General features: G+C 40.8%; 2 protein-coding genes and 1 non-coding gene across 4 annotated transcripts in view; 2 read left to right on the top strand and 1 right to left on the bottom strand.

Moving 5' to 3' along the window:
- TASOR (transcription activation suppressor) overlaps positions 1 to 8496 on the top strand; it is a 50886-nt gene extending 42390 nt beyond the window's left edge. The window contains exons 18-23 of one of the 2 annotated variants that reach the window (XM_049776154.1): positions 1970 to 2092; positions 4050 to 4209; positions 4694 to 4802; positions 6632 to 6810; positions 6976 to 7140; positions 7963 to 8496. In XM_049776154.1, coding sequence (XP_049632111.1) covers positions 1970 to 2092; positions 4050 to 4209; positions 4694 to 4802; positions 6632 to 6810; positions 6976 to 7140; positions 7963 to 8465 — 1239 coding nt within the window. In that variant the 3' untranslated portion in view covers positions 8466 to 8496. Of the gene's footprint in view, positions 1 to 1969; positions 2093 to 4049; positions 4210 to 4693; positions 4803 to 6631; positions 6811 to 6975; positions 7141 to 7685 lie in introns of both variants that reach the window. The other variant, XM_049776155.1, reaches the window with a different exon arrangement.
- Positions 2159 to 2322, top strand: LOC126014659 (U1 spliceosomal RNA). The gene has a single exon (XR_007497666.1). It is a non-coding gene; the product is annotated as a U1 spliceosomal RNA (small nuclear RNA).
- Positions 8497 to 9577: 1081 nt separating the features above from the next.
- CCDC66 (coiled-coil domain containing 66) overlaps positions 9578 to 19655 on the bottom strand; it is a 30759-nt gene continuing 20681 nt past the window's right edge. The window contains exons 14-22 of the mRNA XM_049777720.1: positions 19396 to 19480; positions 18961 to 19122; positions 18014 to 18158; positions 14770 to 14907; positions 12892 to 13343; positions 11853 to 11890; positions 10915 to 11147; positions 10675 to 10793; positions 9578 to 9696 (exon numbers count right to left, since the gene is read on the bottom strand). Coding sequence (XP_049633677.1) covers positions 9610 to 9696; positions 10675 to 10793; positions 10915 to 11147; positions 11853 to 11890; positions 12892 to 13343; positions 14770 to 14907; positions 18014 to 18158; positions 18961 to 19122; positions 19396 to 19480 — 1459 coding nt within the window. The 3' untranslated portion in view covers positions 9578 to 9609. The remainder of the gene's footprint in view (positions 9697 to 10674; positions 10794 to 10914; positions 11148 to 11852; positions 11891 to 12891; positions 13344 to 14769; positions 14908 to 18013; positions 18159 to 18960; positions 19123 to 19395; positions 19481 to 19655) is intronic.

Here is a 19655-nt window from a genome sequence, read left to right as displayed (position 1 = left end):
GGGTTACTCCTGGCTATCTGCTCAGAAATAGCTCTTGGCAGGCACGGAGGACCATATGGGAGACTGGGATTTGAACCAACCACCTTAGGTCTTGGATCAGCTGCTTGCAAGGCAAACACCGCTGTGCTATCTCTCCGGCCCTCTATAGTGTCGTTTTAAACATATGTATACACAAACAGATAACTTTAGACTGTTAGTTCAAGTGTTAAAGTGTTTTTTTGGGTAGGGCACTTGCATTGCATGCAGCTGACCCAGGTTCCATAAGCACATTTGGTCCCCATGGAAAAACAGCCAGGATTCACCCCTGAGCATCACCGAGAGGCCCAAAAATGACATGTCCTAAGCTTTTATCAGTTTGGGGATCTCATGTCGGTATGTTTTGTGTGTTCCTATAAGAGCTTAGGGAAATAAGGGAGGAGGCAAATTCTCAGTTTTGATTTCTTCATTAAGTTGCCTATAGTTTTGTTTTTGTTTGTTTGTTTTGTTTTGTTTTTGGGCCACACTCATTGCCACTCAGGGATTTCTTCTGGCTATGCTCTCAGAAATCGCTTCTGGCTTTGGGGGACCATATCGGACATCTGGGGATCGAGGTCCATGCTAGGCTAGCTCTTGCAAGGCAGACTGTAGCGCCACCGCGCCGACCCCTATAGTTTTGTTTTTGAAAGATGAAGCCAGCTGACACTAGGAATCTTAGTGTACATCGAAAGTTTGATATCAACTGGACAGTTTCCAGTAAATATAGTCCAATACAATAAAGATTAAAATATGTTGGGGCAAAATTAAAACATCTTGAGTATCCTACTTTAGGGCTACACAATATCCTCTTTAGATGTGACACTTGTAGGCTGCCCTTGAGAGAGCAACAGACTCATTGTGCATCAAGCTGGGTTTTATTTATGGCTCACCAAGTAGTCCATTTTAAGAAAATATCCTCTTATCTGTGGCATAAGGATTATGATCTCAGGTTACTGCAGTTTTCTTTAGATTTCACCAACAGACAAAAGTGCAAGGGACTCTGCTTGGATTGCTAGCTTGTACACAGCAATTACAGGGTCCCATGTCACCAATATAGAAGGACTTACTGGATGGAGGTCTTTTTTTCTTAGTGTAAACTTGACCTATCATGGCTGCTTACTGGTATGTGAACATAAGTTTATATGCTGACACTCCCCATGAATGATTTGGGGACTGTCATGAGTTAGATGAGCAATAGTGCTCTGAAAGTGCTTTGTAGCTTTGAAGAAGGAGTATACCATTATTACTTCAATAGCCAGGGGCGTACTTTGAACGGAAAATTGGGAGTGATGGAATATTAAACATTGGGCTTTTAGCTCTCCATAATAAGTAATAGAATTGGATTAAAGGGTTAATCCATGTTTTTTTAAATTGTTTGATTTATAATAATGCTAGCGATAGGGTATTACTCATACAATGTCACAGTTTACACCTGAATTTCCCCCTTCCTCAACCTAATCCCTGGCCCCAGTTCTATAAACCAGTTCTCTGGCTCTGTTACCATCAGCTGTTTGTATCTCTTAATTTTGTTTATTTATATCCTATATATTGAGGGATCATTCTGTCTGTCCCTCTCTGGGCTAATCTCACTCAGTATGATGCTCTCCAGATCCATCCATGTTAAAGCAGGTGCCATGATTTGTCTTGCCTTATAGTCAGTAGCATTCCATATACATAAACAGTCAGTGCAGTGCCCTTAAGCAGTTTTCTGTTAGCCGTTTCTGATGTTTGCTTGACCCTTGATTTCATAACATTGTAACATTGACTAATCTTAGTTTAAGATTATTCTGAAAGACTAGATTTTTATGTGTTTTGTGCTTCTTAGAGTATAGGCTACTGTAATTAATTTTCTAGTAAATTGTATTAGCTTATCTTTTGTATTTTTGGTGTTGAGTATATGTTAGCAAAAAGACTTTTTAATATTGATTTGGATTATTTTTTTTTTCTTTAACAGGAATATCTTATAAAATTAGGTAATACAGAATGTCATCCAGAACAGTTTTTGGAAAGAAGATCAAAATTAGATAAACTATTGATTATTATTCAAAATGAAGACATTGCAGGCTTCATTCACAAGGTAGATTATTAAGTCAAAACAACTACATATTTGGTTATAAAAACTTTTAAGAATTGTACTATTGGAATATTTACCTGGCAGGGGAGATACCATGATCAAGAAGGTGGTTTCCCCAGGGCGAGGCTTATTCATTGCCCTCCAGATGTGCTGACCTCTACGATTTTTCCAAACGTGGGAAACTCGACTGCATAATTTGTGGTAGTGGGGGACTGCGTTCACGGTCTCCCCTATTAAAAATGAAAAAAAAAATTGTACTATTGGGGCTGGAGAGATAACACAGTGGTATGGCGTTTGCCTTGGAAGCAGCCAATCCAGGATGGATGGTGGTTCGAATCCTGGCATCCTATATGGTCCCTTGAGCCAGCCAGTGGTGATTTCTGAGCACAGAGCCAGGAGTAACCCCTGAGTGCTGGGTGTGACCCAAAAACCAACCAAACAAACAAAAGTACTGTCTTTGAGGTTAGAACTATTTTTTTAAAAAATATTTTTAAATATATTTTTAAAAAATATATATGTTTATATATATTTTTAGAAACATAGTAATTTTATTTATTTCAATATTTTTTGGTGGGGCTGGAGAGATAGCACAGTGGTGTTTGCCTTGCAAGCAGCCAATCCAGGACCTAAGGTAGTTGGTTTGAATCCCGGCGTCCCATATGGTCCCCCGTGCCTGCCAGGAGTAACCCCCTGAGCACCACTGGGTGTGCCCCCCCCCAAATACAAAAATAAATTTTTTTTTTTGTTATTTGAGCCACACCCAGCGGTACTCAGGGGTTACTCCCGACTCTGCTCAGAAATCACTCCTGGAAGGCTCAGAGGACCATATGGGATGTTGGGAATTGAACCCAGGTTGATCATGTGCAAGGCTGTACTCTTGCTAGGGCCCCAATATAGTAATATATTAAAGAGATTCTAAAATGTTGGTAGGTTTGGGCCGGAGAGATAGCATGGAGGTGTAAGGCGTTTGCCTTTCATGCAGAAGGATGCTGGTTTGAATCCTAGCATCCCATATGGTCCCCTGTGCCTGCCAGGGGCGATTTCTGAGCATCGAGCCATGAGTAACCCCTGAGCGCAGCTGGGTGTGACCCCAAAACAAAAAAAAAAAGTTGGTAGGTTTTAGGATTTGAGGAGTCACAACAATAATATAACAGGTAAGTCACTTACTTTCATATGCAGCCTACCAAGTTTGATCCCAAGCATAAGATTTGGTTCCCTGACCACTGCCAGGAGAGATACCTGAGCTCAGAGCCAGAGTAAGCTCTCAGTGGGTGTAGCACCCCCCCAGTATAAGAATTTGAAACTTAAATGATCATTAGTGAATCAGCTGTGAGCTTGTATGTACTTCTAACATTTTAAACTGCATTATATCGCAGACCTTATTAACCTAGTAGAATTACTAAGACTACTAATTCCTTAAATGCCAGTTAGTCTGTTGATTGTATTCTCATTTATTTGTCTTGCTAGCACATATTTGTGCCCCCCTCCCCCCCCCCCCCTTTTTTTTAAGAAAAACAGTCCCCTTTCTACCTATTCCTACAAATGAGTCTCAAGTCATAAAGCTATTAAAAATCTTTCTGGTGTCATGACTTAGTTTTGTAATCTGATTTGAATTTATATTTTTGTGCTGGTTTTTCAGAGGTTATACACAAAGAGAGCCACAGTGCTTTTTTTTTTCTTCTTTCTCTTTTTTTTTTTTTGTGGGGGGGGGCACAAGTTGGATCTGGCAGTATAGTGCCTACTCAGGAATTGCTCTAGTGTGCTCAGGGGAATCATACAATTCAAGGTATCCTGGTATATAAAGAATGTTCTCAGCCTTTGACCTATCTCTTCAACCCCCAGAGTGTGTTTTGCTAGACATTTTTAGTTAGTTCACACTTAAAATCTCCGTTTTCTCTCCTTAATTCTTTTTCCCCTCCCCCCCTTTTTTAATATGTGTGTGTGTGTGGTTTTTAAATAGGTACCTGGTTTGGTGACTTTAAAGAAACTTCCCTGTGTTAGTTTTGCTGGTGTTGATAGTCTAGATGATGTTAAAAATCATACATACAATGAATTGTTTGTATCTGGAGGTCTTATTGTGTCTGACGAATCCATCTTAAACCCAGAAGTTATCACAATTGGTAAGATTTTAATATTTTTCTATTTCTTCTCAAATAATCATAGATAACTAGTAATTTCTCTCATTTTCTTGAGCTTTCTTTTTAACTAAAATTTCTTTCTCAGTATTTTAGTCTTTTGTATCTTCTAAATATGGTACAAAACAAGGCTATTTGTTCTTTTCATACTTGGATTGCATTTTGTTTGTTATTGCCTTAATTTTATGTGTAGATCTTGTTAATTCTAAAAGATAATGTGTAGAGGATGCGGGAAGGTAGCTCAAAAGGCAGGAGCACGCATTTTATATGTGGGAGTCCCAGATTCAGTCCTGGCTATCAAGTGTACATTAATTACTCTTCCAGAAAGCGCGTCTGAGCACTGCTGGGTATGCTTTAGAAAGCCACAAAGTAATACATAGGAAAAAATGGGTGTTTTTATATAACACTAGTTCTCTGAGCACATAATTCAGTGTAGTGACTTACTGAATTAAAATATTGTTTTTAACAGAGAGCCTTAAAATTTTTTTGACATTCCTGGAAGAACTTAGTACTCCAGAAGGAAAGTGGCAGTGGAAAATCCATTGTAAATTTCAGAAAAAGCTAAAGGAGCTAGGCAGGTAAGATTTGAAAAAAATAAATGATGGATTTTTTTTTTTTGCAGCAGGGTGTGTGCCAAACCCACCTGACACTGAGTTTAGGAATCACTCCTGGCGGGGCTCAGGGGGGACCACATAGGGCATTAAACCCAAGTTGGTAGAATGCAAAGGAAGGACCCTCTCCACTGTACTATCCAGTCCCTGATTGTTAAAATAAAATCACATCGTCTTTCCCAGTTTTAGATGCTTTTAGATTATGGATACAGTTTAGTTTTACAGATTAGCCAGCCATAGGGAATGTAGATAGTGGATTATCATGTATATATATACATATATACATATATATGTAAAAAATTTTTTTCTCTAAACACATGACATATATTGAGACAAGAGTTTATGGGGCCAGAGTGGTGGCGCAAGTGGTAGGGCATTTGCCTTGCCCGTGCTGACCTAGGACAGACCATGGTTCCATCCCCAAGCCAGGAGAAATCCCTGAGTGTCATCGGGTGTGGCCCCAAAACAGAAAGTTTATCTCTGCAGGGTAAGAGGACTTGTGATTAGGGACACTGAACATTGAAGAGGTGATTGTCGCACTTAAAAGTCTCATCTCAAGGTGTCATCCTTAGAGCATTAGTTATTCACTTGAGAACTCCACAAAGTATCCTAGGCTCTCCTTTTCATTGTAAGATTTGCATTCTATGGTACCCACTTTGGAAATCCAGGTTTACATAATTATAAAATACTTTTAGTAATTTAAAGTCTTACCTCACTAAGTAGGTAATATTGAGTTCCAAAGGTGTGTAAGATGTATGTTATACTCTCCATCTTTCAGACAATATTCAGTAGTTTCTACTACTACTTGTTTTGCACCTCTGAGTGTGGAAGTAAATACATAACTTAATGACCTTTAATTTATTTGGGCAGGGGACATAGCCAACAGTGCTTATTCTTGGCTGTGCTCAGAGATCAAACCCAAGTCAGCCATGTGTAAGGCTAGCAAGGCTAGCACCCTACCCTAGCTCTCTGGCTTGAGCTTTTGTTTGGTTTTGTTTGGGGGCCACACCCAGCTGTACTCAGGGTTAATCACTCCCGGAAGTGCAGAGTACCTTATGGGATGCCAGGGATTGAACTTGGACAGCCATGTGGATGGCAGATACCTTTGGTTTGGCTTTACCATTGCTCCAACCCCAAGAGTTCTATTTTTTTTTTTAGGGGGGGGGTTCCCCCACACCTGGCAATACTCAAAATACTCAGGTTACTTCTGGCTCTATGCTCAGAAATCACTCCTGACAGGCTCAGGGGACCATATGGGATGCCGGGATTTGAACCACCGTCCTTCTGATTTCAAGGCAAATGCCCTACCTCCATGCTATCTCTCCAGCCCCAAGAGTTCTATTCTTTTTTTTTTTTTTTTTTTTTTTTTTGGTTTTTTGGTTTTTGGGTCACACAGGCATTACTCTTGGCTCCAGGCTCAGAAATCGCTCCTGCCATGCTCAGGGGACCATGTGGGATTCCGGGAGTTGAACCAATGACCTTCTGCATGCAAGACAAATGCCCCCTTCTGCATGCAAGACAAATGCCACACCTCCATGCTCTCTCTCTAGCCCCCCTACAGTTCTATTCTTAAAGGAAAAGATTTCTATTTCTTTTTACTTTTCCCACTGTTTTACTATTTTAGTGTAGCAAAAGGGAATTATAATTTGTTACAGTAAAATAGATTTCACTCTAAATGTGAATGGTCTGCTTCCACTCTTCCTTTCATTCCACATCATAAGGGAGTGAGCTAAGTAGTTCATTTGTCATTAGTTGCCTCAGAAATCCAGATTTACATGCTCACCTTAATTTCACAGATTGAATGCTAAAGCTCTAAATCTGTTGAGTCTTCTGAATAGTTATCAGAAGAAACATTTGGTTGAAATTTTATCGTACCACAATTGTGATTCACAAACCCGGAATGCTCCAGAATTGGACTGTCTTATCAGACTTCAGGCTCAGAACATCCAGCAACGACACATGGTCTTTTTAACAGGTAAAGAATGTCCTTTAAAGGTTTTGTACTTACGCAGCTATTATGGGACCGTGCGTGGCATGAAACTGTTATTTTGAAGTTGTGGAGGAAAGGAGTTTGTGAGAGCTAGGGACATTAACTGTCGATATATGCAAGTGTTTTATACTCAATTCTTTTTTAATTTAGAAAAGAATATTAAGATGCTTTCCAGTTATACAGATAATGGAATAGTGGTTGCAACTGCAGAAGACTTTATGCAAAACTTTAAAAATCTTGTGGGATATCACAATCTACTCACAGAAGAAAGCCTTCCAGTGCTTGGTGTTAATGAGAATCTAGAGTCACAGTCAGGTAACGTCCGTAGTTTTCATTCTCTTTAAGGCAGGGAGAAAAAGGAATGGGTTTGCCAGTTTCTGAGAATTGCAGTGCCCGTTTTGAAAGCAGTCAGTGTAAAACAGCCCAGGGGAAGTAGCACCAGTGCATTCATTCATTCCTGACGTGCGCATCACCTGCTCACCTAATAAACCAAGAGATGGTAGACTACAGACCATAGAGAAGATTATCTTCTCTCTGAGTCTACGTAAGTCTTTTTGGCTGTTCCTTTCAGCAAATGGGGTTAATAGTCTTAAAAAGAACAAAAGATTTAGCTCTCGCCATACTGAATCCTCCAACTCTCTCTAACGATTTAATTAGAAGATAGCAAGGATATTCAGAGCTGTAATCTTCTAGGAGGTGGCTTCTGCTGCTCTGGTTCTAGTTTTTAATGTAAAATGAAAGATATACTTTTGTTTTTTGGTGAAAAGCAGAGGTGATCAAACGTTTGATAGTTTAGCTAGATGTCAGAATTTTTATTTTCTACTTGTCTGGTCAAATACTGAACTACCGTATAACTTTAGATGCTGTTTTGACATTAACCCCTTTGGAGCTGGGAATTGGGATTTCCCAACATTAAGCGTGAACACATTTCGCAGAAGCTTTTAGCATCGGATTATCTGGACATTCACACCTAGTGTGAGTGTTGTGACTAAGTGAACTTGTGGCAGAAGACCAAGCTTTAAGGGATTGTGGACTTGCAGACCCTGACGCATTATATTGTGTGAGTAGTGTATGATTTTAAAACTTAAACAAATGGTGTATTTCAATAGAGGAGGACTTTTTGTGTTTTAAATGTAGCTCTTTTAGAAAACGATGATGGAAAGGATGAAGAGGATATGTCTCTGGATTCAGGGGATGAGATCTCACAGATAGAAGTGTGCAGCCATTTTCACTCAGAAAGATTGGCGAAAGAGACCAAAGGATCATGTGGGATAGATCAAAAAAAGAATATTCAAACTGAGTTCCAATCGTCTCGTGACTTGAAAGACAGTTTATTAGAAGATAAGACTGGTCAAATCGGTTCTGAAAAAAGAACTATCGATACAGTAAACTCTGCAGCAGAAAACAGCAGTTCAACTGAACGAGAGTCATATGGCAACTTCCAGGCTTATTACAGTCAGTTAAACATGTCCCACCAGTTTAGTCATCTTAATGTTCTCACTCATCAGACATTTTTGGGGACATCTTATGCCCCTTCATCAAGTCGTTCTCAAGAAGGGGAGAATTACTTTTTGTCGGCTTACACTCAGAGCTTGGATAAAGAGAACTCTCCATCTCCATTAAGTTGCAAGAAAAAGTGATTCTTCCAGGCCTATTTCAAAAGTGAAAGAATCACAGTAATTTTTAAAAAACGTTACGGACTTTGTTTCCCAAAAGCGTACAGTTTGGACAAAGGTTTCTTGTCCTTTCTTGTTTTGTTTTTATCGCCCCCTTTATTTAAATCATGATGGTCTGTAACAGTTGACAATTGACAATTTCTGAAAATTAAAATAAATATATATTTCTAACATACTGTACTTGAATGATCTCGTTGGCACTTTTAAATTTTACATTTATGTATATGTCACCTGTACTTTTAAGCTTCAAATTGAAGCCTGATAAAAATACTTGTAAAACTACATAGTGTAAATAGCAATGGCTTTACTTTTTCTTCCTGTCAGGTGATAAATGACTTTTGCTAAAATGATGTATCAAGCTGTTGTGTTTATTTTGGTTTTCAGCTTTTGTATATTTTTTGTACCAGTGATGTTCCGTACCTAAAATTTAGCTAACAGTGCAGGTACACAGGACTTAATGCCAAGCAGCATTATTTTTTTATCCTTATTAGTGTTAGCCATGTAAAAACTGCCTGTTGCTAAAATTTGGTCAGTCCTTTACAATTTTTGATCATGGTTTTCAGTACTTGTGTGGTTCTTAACAAAATTCAGTTTCATGTTATAAAAAGGATTGGAACAAACTTTGCTGTAGACTTTTACATTGGAAAAAGGTCTCAGAAAATGGAAGTTACTCTTGGAGAACACTAAGTGCCACAGGAATTGTACTAACCGAATGATGAGGAGACTGCCTCTATATTACTGATGCTGTTGCTGAAAAGTGAGTAAACAGGATTTATACAATTTTACTAAAGACCAGATGTATAAATTAGACTTCTGAATGGTTTTATAATAGAAAAAAACCTTTCTTAGAAAACAATCCTATTTGAATTAAGAAAAATACTGTCTGTAAATACATCGTAAGGTAAGTAGCAAGTTTTTATTGGACTTTCTACCTGAACAGAAAAAATTTTTACTAAGTTTTGACAAGTGTTGTACATAAATGAAGATAATATGGCATTTTACTACATGATAAAAATAAATTTTAAATTAAGCATTTGAAAAATAAAATTAAGCACAAGCACATCTTATAAATCTGGATAAAACAGAAATAAGGTATGGCATTCCAAATTTAGGATAAAAAACTAAAATTCTCTTCTTGACTTAAAACCAAGGGCATGAGATTAGTTTCCAGCTCCCTTTGCTTCTGAAGAAGGCCCTGAAATGATATATATTAAAAAATGTTAAGATGTTGTACATACACTTACTTTAAGCATTCATTAATAACCTAATTATTTGGCCAAGCTTTATCTTTTCGTGTGGGTAGTACATATTTGTGTAATCATTTCTTAAAAGCAAATCTTCGTAACTGTGGAGCCAAGGTATTCTTGCTCACTAGGTGCTCCAAAACAGACCATTGTTTTCCTTCAGTGCATCAACCAAAACCTTGCTTCGTACTGTCTGAAAGGCCTTGACAAATGTGGCTGAATGTTAGAGTAATTTAACACTTTATTGGTTATATAATCCTGTGCTAGTGGGATATTCCTCTAGGTTTTCAAGAGTTTGGGGCGGTGCAGGGAGAACCACTGAGGTTAGCTGGCAAATGAAGCCCGGGAAAAGGCCCTCCTAAAGTGGGCTAGTTTATCCCAGATATGATAATGAGTACGTAGTGAAGCAAAACCAACTTTGCAAGCCAATACAGTAACGGATCTGTGCCTGTAAGGTCATGCATATTGTTTGAGACACTGCCACGGTTGCTTTTAAAAAGGCATATAAAACTGCATAATTGTCTCTTCCTATGGTTTTAGGGCCTCACTGAATCATGTTTTTGCCATTCGAATGTAAGCACTTTTATTTCAATAAAAAATCTTTTATGTAACTGTCTCATGATTGTGATACTGACAGCGTCGTAAATCATATAATGTACTTTAATGAAAACAGCCCTCCGTGGGGCTGGAGAGGTAGCACAGTGGTGTTTGCCCTGCAAGCAGCCAAGGCAGGACCTAAGGTGGTTGGTTCGAATCCCGGCATCCCATGTGGTCCCCCGTGCCTGCCAGGAGCTATTTCTGAGCAGACAGCCAGGAGTAACCCCTGAGCACCGCAGGGTGTGGCCCAAAAACCAAAAAAAAAAAAAAAAAAAAAAAAAAAATCCCTCAGTAAATCAGAAAACTTGTGCTTAGAAAAAAAAAAATCATACCTGTCTCAGTTCTGAGAGCCCCTTAAGAATTGCTTGTTGTCGATCCCGGTTTTTCACCAGATTGGGATTAAGAAGTGGATCCCGGACATGGTCAAAGAGCTGTTGTTCTTGGTCACAGTCTGAAGACAAATGAAACTGAGTCAGAAAAGTGTCTACAGTTCAGGATTCCCAAGAAACTTTCCCCACTTCACAGGTTGAGGGTGCGAGTGAACTTGGGATGAGAGAGAACGGATCTCTTACTGTGCGGATCTTGACGCTGGGGCTCCTGGGACGCAGGCCTAGACAGTGGCTCGTCTGGATCAAGATAGTAAATCTCATTGGTTCTGACATAAGGAATAAAGTGAAGTGGTTCAAAAGTCCCATGTGATGATTCTGGCAGACTGTGTCCCTTGGTCAGATGTTCTCTCTCATAATTATTTTTTAGTGTTTGTTGTATCTCATTTTTCACCGCTGAAATCGGTGGTGACTGAGACCTACATTTTCCAAGAAAGTACAATTGGGGACTATACTTTAGGACGAAATGACTGAATGTTTCCCCAATTACCTAATTCTTGCTCACTTATTTAAGAACATAAAGAGAGGCTTGAGCCCTGAGGCCACACGGAGTGAGTGACCCATGTACAGGGAATGAACCTGGGTCAGCCACATGCCAGGCAACGCCAACGCGTTATATACCATCATCTCTCAGGCTCCAGGGTTTGTTACTGATGCTCTGAAGGAAATATTCGAGTGAGTTTACTAATTCTTATCAAACAAAGAGCATGGCGTTAGGCCACACCCAACCAAGCTCAGGGCAGTGCTTGGGGGAACCATATGGGACGCAAATGATGGAACCCAAGTTGGCCACATGCAAGGCAAGTTCCTAACCTCTGTACTATCATTCCAAACACTCGTAAATCATTCTATAAAACTTAATGTCATCTGAGCTATCAATAAGGCCGAATTATAAGATGTATGCAAATTACATAAAACTCTTGACCCGTAAGTTAAATTTTAACATCACTAGAGAAATAGTATGCCACATTCCCTGCACGCTTAAGACCAGCCTTTAAGCTTTCAATAAAATGTCAGCCATCCTTATCACGTAGTTAAGAAAAAATAGGTGATACGTATGTATATGATACATATATCTTGATTTTATCTGCATCTTAAGAAAGCAGTAAGGAAATACAACATACCTTTCCTTGCTGACCAAATTCCTTTTTAAAGACTCTTCCTAGAAGATAGAAAAATGCAGTTAGTTAACATGTCCCCATAGGTATTTTTTGTGCTTACTTGCTAATCTGAAATATTCAGGGGACCAAGAGGGTACAGAATGTAAGGTGCTTGCCTTGCGTGTGGCCAACGTTTTGATCCCTGACACCACCTGGTCCTAGCATAATGAAGACAGTATGGCACCAACTGTCCCACCGCCACCACTAAAGTATTTAATGCCAAACACAACTCCAGAAAATCTACTTTTTATAGATAAGCCTTTGTACAAATGATAATCAGCTTCTGACTATCAAAATATAAAATACATCTTTTTCTATAAGGGACCAGGTGAAATTTAAATACACTGAGTTTATTTGGAATTTAAGGTTTCTGTTGCAAGTATTATAAAGCCCTATTCTTCCACATTACCATAAAAAGGGTAAGTGTTGGGCCAGAGAGGTGGCACTAGCAGTAGGGTGTTTGCCTTGCATGCACTAACCTAGGATGGACTGGTTCAATCCCCCAGTGTCTCATATGATCCCCCAAGCGAGGAGCAATTTCTGAGCGCGTAGCCAGGACTAACCCCTGAAAGTCACAGGGTGTGGCACTAGAACAACAAAAAAAGGGTGAGTATTCACAAAATCAGGCAGCATGTGTGTTTTCTGACCGAAGCGAATTCTGTTACTAAAGCAAATTCTAGAACTCATTAAAAGTGGATTCCTGAGAACTGTTGGGTGTGGGCACAAAACAATCTTGTTCCTTTTAATAATTTAGTATGTTGTTTTTTGGGCCACATTCAACAGCATCTGGGTTCCTCCTGGCTGCACTCGGAAATCGCTCCTGGCAGACTCGGGGGACCATGTTGGATGCTGGGGATTGAACCAGATCTGTCCCGGGTTGGCCAGTGCCCTACTGCTGTGCTATTGCTTGGGTCCCTGTATTTGCGTTTTGGTTCTGAATCCTGGCCTCAGTGCAGGGGGCTGGTGCTCTGACGATCGGATTGAGCCTCCCATATCCTTTTACCTTTCTCAGGAGTCGCCACCTGAACTCTGTTTCTTGATTAGGTGAGTGATCTACGGGTGCAACGTCTCTGTTTTGACAGAGATGTCCAGGATGATTCCTTTCTAACAAGTGAAGCAGTTCCATCTGCCTTCTGACTTTCTTTTCTTCTCTCTGCCTTTGAAGCTCTTTAGGATACTTTTCAGAGGCTGGAATATACCTTTTGAGTGGTTGGTTTATATTCCAGTCAGGTCTTTTTGGACATTTCCTCAGATGTTTCATCTGCTTCTCTGTTCTTGTGCCTTGCCGCTCATTAGACCAGCTGTTTTCTTTTTCTAAGTTGGCTTCTTTATTCCCGTTAAACTGTTCATTAAATTCTGCAGGAATCTCAGGAGACGAAGAGCTTCTGGTCTCCCTCTCTCTTACTGATCCACGGTGTGATTCTGCGTTGGCACATATCCCCGTGTTTAAGTCCTCTTTTAAAAAAAAAGTTGATTTTTTTTTTAAAGGTTGGCTAAATATATATTAATAAAACCATTTATCATCTTTTCTAAAAACATTTATTCTAGCTCTTTGAAGGTTTTTCCTTCTTAAGCTCTGGAGAGACAGTGTACAATGCAAAGTGCCCAAGTACGGTTGTCTTTTAGGAAGGTAAAAATGTTCTAAACTTTCTTGTGATCGTGGTTATGTACCTCTGAATATAAAACCAGAATTGAACTTTTTATTTAAAGAACCGAGGATTACAAAGTTATTGATAGTTGAATCTTAAGCATATGGTATTTTAATGCCAATCTCACCACCAGTGCCAACTCCCACCAATTCTCCCAAACTGCCATCCCCCAACCTCTCTCTCCTATCCCATCCTCTGCCTGCCATCTTGGTAGGTACATTACAAAGTTCAGTGGTTAGATTCACACACACCTCCTTAGATAGATGTAGGCAATCAACAGCTAATCTACTCTGTAAATTTGCCTATCACAGGTATTTCATTTAATTGGAATTGTTCCATATGTCATCATCTATGTCTGGATTCATTCCTTTTTATTACTGAATGCTTTATGCATATTTCCACTTTTTTTTTTTTAGCAGCTTAAGATCTCCTATCTTCAGTTTTGCAGGTACAGTGATACTACTCTCCCATATCAATAAAACGAAAGCCTCAACACCTGTTCCCCCCCCCCCCCAATTACTTCCCTTTCTCACCTTCTTACTTCCTGCCTGGATTTCTTTTTTCTCTGTCCTTTTCCTCACTAGGCATCTATCTCCCTTTTACTACACGTTTTCTTCATCCAGTTAGAATTGGTGGTGGTTGTTTTTGGGCCATACCTGGTGATGCTGGGGTTGCTTCTGGCTCTGCACTCAGAAATTGCTCCTGGCGAACTTGGGGAACCGACCACATGGGGTGCCTGGGATTGAACCCGGGTCCGCCCTACCACCGTGCTATGGCTCCGGTCCAAGAATGGTAGTTTTTTAATGATGGAAGAGGGTGATAGCTCAAAGGCCAGTGTATGTGTTTTGCATACTGGCACCTTGGGTTCAATCCCAGGCAGCACATACTGCAGACACAACAAAGCAACATACAGGGCAGGGAAAGCTCACGGGGCACAGGCATGCCTCACATACACTGAGCCACAAGTTCCATTCCCAAAGCAGGGCAGGTGTAATTCTGGCAGACCCCAGACACCATTGTCTGGAGCACTGGTGCCAGAGCCAGGCGCCTTTCTTGAAATGGCCCCTTAGTGCAAGCTCTTCCAGCAAAATTGTTTTGAATAATGTATGCAATGCGAATCTTCTCAATAAAGCTATTGGAGAAGATGAAAATCAGGGGATAATCCTTTTTCTAACCATTTCTGAAAGCCTCAAGTCCTCTCATTTTCACACCTTAAACCTTTAGACATTTACCTGTTTGTACACCAGTATCTTTCTTGGGAGAGGTTCTGGGATTGATATATGTATTTATTTGACCACTGACTTCATCCAAGCCATGCCTTGAATCCAAAAGGAGAGTGGATGTATTCCATTCTGGTTGTACTGTATCAACTGGCAAAAGAAATAATCCAATCAAAATGAGTTCAGGAATATTAATAGTATTGTTCAGAATGTAGCTAAATGGTTGAGGGGTGCAGATTCCTAAGCAGGAGGCTGGAGGGAAAGAACACAGACTAGAGGCAGAGCTAACTGATCTGCCAGAAAGAATGGACTTGCAGCCAGCCTACTACTCGGGGTGTCCCTCACCAGGGTCCCTCCCTCCCATGCCTTCTGTGGCCACCAACATAAGCTCCCCTGAGGAAGACTCCCAGCCAAAGCATGTTCAGAGGAACGTTCACAGCTATGGCAAGCACTAATCAGAAAGCAAGACCGCTCACATAAATAACTTGACCACAGCACACAAGGAACTACAAAACGACGAATTCTTCAAATATTAATAAGACTTTCTGGGCCAGAGCAATAGTAAGTACAGCAGGAACGGTATTCACCTGGCACGTGGCTGGCCCAGGTTCAACCCCAGGCTTCCCATAGGGTCTAGCCCCATTAGGAGTAATTCCTGAGTGCAGAGCCAGAAGTAAGCTCTGAGCAACACCTAGTGTGGCCCAAAAACAAACTAAATGAGTATCACCACTAGATCTGCCTTAAAGTCATCCCAGTAAGACATTCACCTTGAAACAAGTTGGAGCTAAGTCACAACACCAATGTAGGATAGAAGTCCTGGGGTCTGGGGGAGATGGGGGGGGGGGTTGTTAAGGTAGGTCCAGAGCCTACCCATTTTTGATACTCAGCACCAGAGATGATCCTCTGACAACTGCCAGGAGTGATCTCTGAGCACCCAGGAATAAGCCCAGCCCCCTCAGCCCCATTCCCCGAAGATAATGTAATTTGGGGGCTAAGGCGATAGATAGCTCAGGGGTCAGGGGGCTATCCAGCACGTACCAGGGCTTGAGTTTGAACCCCAGAGCCACCAGTCGTGGCCCCAGAGTTCTCCAAGCACTGCAGTGCGCTGCTGGGACTGAGCATGACCGGTCACCCGGTTAGCCAAGAGTCCCTGGGGGGACTTGCCAACGGGAAGGGCCCCTGCAAGTACGGATTTCACTAAGAAGTTTATACACCAAGGCAGTAATGGCGATGTAGGAAATACTGCTGATTCTGATACAAGTTAAAATACAGAGCATATATTTTGAGTATATGAAGAGATGCCATTCATTGGCAGCAAAAGCAGGATTATTCAAGTGCAAAAACTGTTAGCTAGCCAAGAAAGCTATCAACAAAATAAAAAGCCTATGAAACAGGAAATACTTCACAAAAACATCTATTTCATCAAGGAGTTGGTAGGAAGATAAAAAGAAAAAAACTCAAAAACATGAAAAATGGGTCGAATAGACATTTTTCCAAAGACATTCAAATGGTCCCAGTACAAAAAGGTGCGGAACATCATTAATCATACATCAGAACCATCATGAGCTCTCATCTCATACCTCTTAAGTTATTATCTATGGCAATCACAATTTTTTAAATTTAAAAACTGAAGACTTAAGTGCTACCAAGGATAGGAAGGAAAAGGAATCCTTGTGTGTGCGAGGTTGACGGAACGTAAACAAATGAGTTTAGCCATCATGGGAAACGATATGGAGGTTCTGCATGAAATTAAAAAACGACTATATGTATGTATTGAGTATTTATTCCATGTTCATTATGGAACTTTTATTTAAAAAGATTTTTTTTTTTTTGCTAGACCTAGCAGCACTCGGATTACTTCTGGCTCTATGTTCAGAAATCACTCCTGGCAGGCTCGGGGGAACATATGGGATGCCAGAATCGAAGCTGTGTCCGTCCTGGGTGGGCGTGTGCAAGGCAGATGCCCTACTGCTGTATTATTGCTCTGGCCCCTAGTTTTTATTTTGTTTTATGTTGCAGCCACATACGGCTACGCTCCGTGGTTTCTTCTGGCTCGGTGCTCAGTGGTTACTCCCTGTGGGGAAGCATGTAGAGCTTGGAATTAAGGGCCTCACATCACATAGCACTGAGCCACATCTCTACGCCCAGCACAACACTGACTAACAAGCAAAACCAGGAAGCAACTAAAACGGCCAGTGGCTGGACTGAACAACATGCATACACACGCACACACATGTACACAGATGCACTACAACAGTATTCAACAATAAAAAGGAACACACAGACATTTGCTTGAGAGAATTGTAAGTAAAATAAGTCAGCAAAAGACAAATAGGGCACAACCTCTCATCTTCTGAAGGGATGGACTGGAGGAACCTGCAGTGCTCAAAGGCCATTTTATCATCGTATCATTTGGCAGGGCCAAACCTTGTTTTATTCTATTCTTTTCTAGGCTCTTGTACGTGAAATATTAAGTAAAATTCTAGTTACAACACGAGAACCGGTCTGCACTAGAGCTTACCGCTAAGAGGGAAAGAGGAGGCAAAGAGAGGGCTGAAGAGAGGGACAACACTGGGACAGTGGCGGAGGCAAGCAGACACTCTGGAGGGCGTGGAGTGGGAATGCTGCTGTATGCATGACCTCTATCATCACAGTATTGTAAACCCTGGGCCTCAAATTAAGAAAGATTTCAATGATAAAAAGGAGCCAGAAAGACAATCCAGTGGACAATCCTGTGTTTAGGATGTTTGCCTTATAGCACTTAACTCCAGTTATTTTTAATTTTAAAAACTGATTGCCATAGATGATAATTTAAGAGGTGTGAGGAGAGAGCACATGATGGTTCTAATTTATAGTGAATGATGTTCAGCACCTTTTTTACTGGGACCATTTGAATGTCTTTGGAGAAATGTCTATTCGACCATTTTTCATGTTTTTGAGTTTTTTGCTGTTGAGTTTCTTTTATCTTACTACTAACTCCATAATGAAATAGATGTTTTTGTGTAATATTTCCTGCTTCATAGGCTTTTTTTATTTTGTTGATAGCTTTCTTGGCTATCTAGTAGTTTTTGAACTTGATGTAATCCTGCTTTTGCTGCTAATTAATAGCATCTCTCCATATACTTAAAATAAATATATTTGTCTCTATATTTTAACTTATACCAGAATCAGCACTGCCAGAAGTGATCCCTGAGCTCAACACCAGGATGAAGTTCTGACCACCATCACCTCAAAGCAAATGAAGTTCCAGGCTTACCACCAAGGTTTTTAATCAGTCGAGATGTATCGTGTCCCTTTTGAGATAATTCTCGAATTCTCTGTTCCTGTCTGAGTCTCTGTGCCAGCTCCTGTGCCTGCTGCATTGTCCGGAATAGTTCATGTGTCTTGAGAGTCATTATTTCCTGTCAACAGCGAAGTACACAACGGTGTCACAGAAAGCATCCAGCCTGCACACGATCCATCTCTTTGCTAAGCCCCTGTGACCTGCCAGGCACGATACGAGATACTGAGAGACTCTCACCTTTGATTCTTACAATGCAAGTGTGTTCTTGGACCCACTTACATTGGTTTGATCCCCAGCATCACATATGGTCCCACGTGCTTGCCAGGAGTAACCCCTGAGTATCACCGGGTGTGGCCCAAAAACCAACAACAACAGAAAATCAAAACAGTAATAAAAAAAAAAAAAACCAGCCTCTGAATTAGTCCCCCAAGCACCACCACTGACTGAGCACAGAGCTAGGAATACCCCTAAGCACAACTGGTTGCAACTTAAACACCATTCCCTCTGCCCCTGCCCTCCCCCAAAAGGGGGAAACCCAGGGGACAGGGAGAGAGCTCATCAAAGGGGTCCTTCAGCACCAGCAAACTCCCAAGGACCACTGAGCCCAAGCAGCATGCGTCATCAGACCCAACGACCAAACTCAGACCTGCCTGCACTTCTGGGTCAGGGCTCACGAGGTAGCCCCTGGCCAGCCAGCACAAAGGCAGATGATGCCCTTGAAGCACAAACATCCATTTCACTCTAGCATGTTAGTTCACTATGGTCCAAGGAGACCGCTGCTTTACACGTTGGAAAGCAGGGTTTGACCCTCGTTCTACACTGTCTCCTGAAAACCGAAGCAACATGGAACCATAGTCCCCGAAGTACTTCTAGGTGTGGCCCAAATGACAAAACAACAAAAGTAGAATGTGAATACCTACTTCCTTTCGTTTTTGCTTAAGCATGTCTTCTTCATACTGTTTCTGCATTTCTTCTCGTTCTCGGGCTAAGCGGCGCTCCTCTTCTTGTTCTTCCTTCCTTCTCTGCTCTTCTTCCAGCTGCTTCTTCCTGCGTTTCTCTTCGACCTGAGCAGCGATGGCTTTCTAGTCATAGTCACGTGAAGTATCATCACAAAAAGAAAAACAACATGAAGTACCTGTTGTTTCTAGCCTAAGTTCCTCTAGAGACAGGAAGTAGTATTCATAAGTGAGTTTCCAATGTATTTATCCTGTCTTCACTGTCAAACTCTACATGCCTTTGGGGGTCAGGATTAGCTGTATCACAGGACTGGCCACAGCATGGGTTTATTCTGGATTATTAATTTCCATTTGCTGAGCTATCTACTGGCCACGACTGCTTAGTAAGAGAACACTTACCTGATGTTCTAACTGTTTCTGCCGTCGCCTGTCTCGTTCTTCAATCTGAGCTGGGTCCAAGAGAGCAGTCATAGAACGAAGAAAGCTAGCAAAACAGACATATTAGCTTTAAAAACTCCCAAAACATAGGAACCAGGTGTTAACTCATTTTGTGGAAATATTTAGCTGTTTATTAACTGTGGAAATATTTAACATTTATATTGTAAAGAAAACCACCAAACCTAAAACCAATTCTCTCTCTCTCTCTCTCTCTCTCTCTC

Source organism: Suncus etruscus, chromosome 7 (assembly GCF_024139225.1).
Source record: "Suncus etruscus isolate mSunEtr1 chromosome 7, mSunEtr1.pri.cur, whole genome shotgun sequence".
In the NCBI taxonomy this organism is placed as follows: Eukaryota; Metazoa; Chordata; class Mammalia; order Eulipotyphla; family Soricidae; genus Suncus; species Suncus etruscus.
This window is presented reverse-complemented; position numbering and strand designations above follow the sequence as displayed.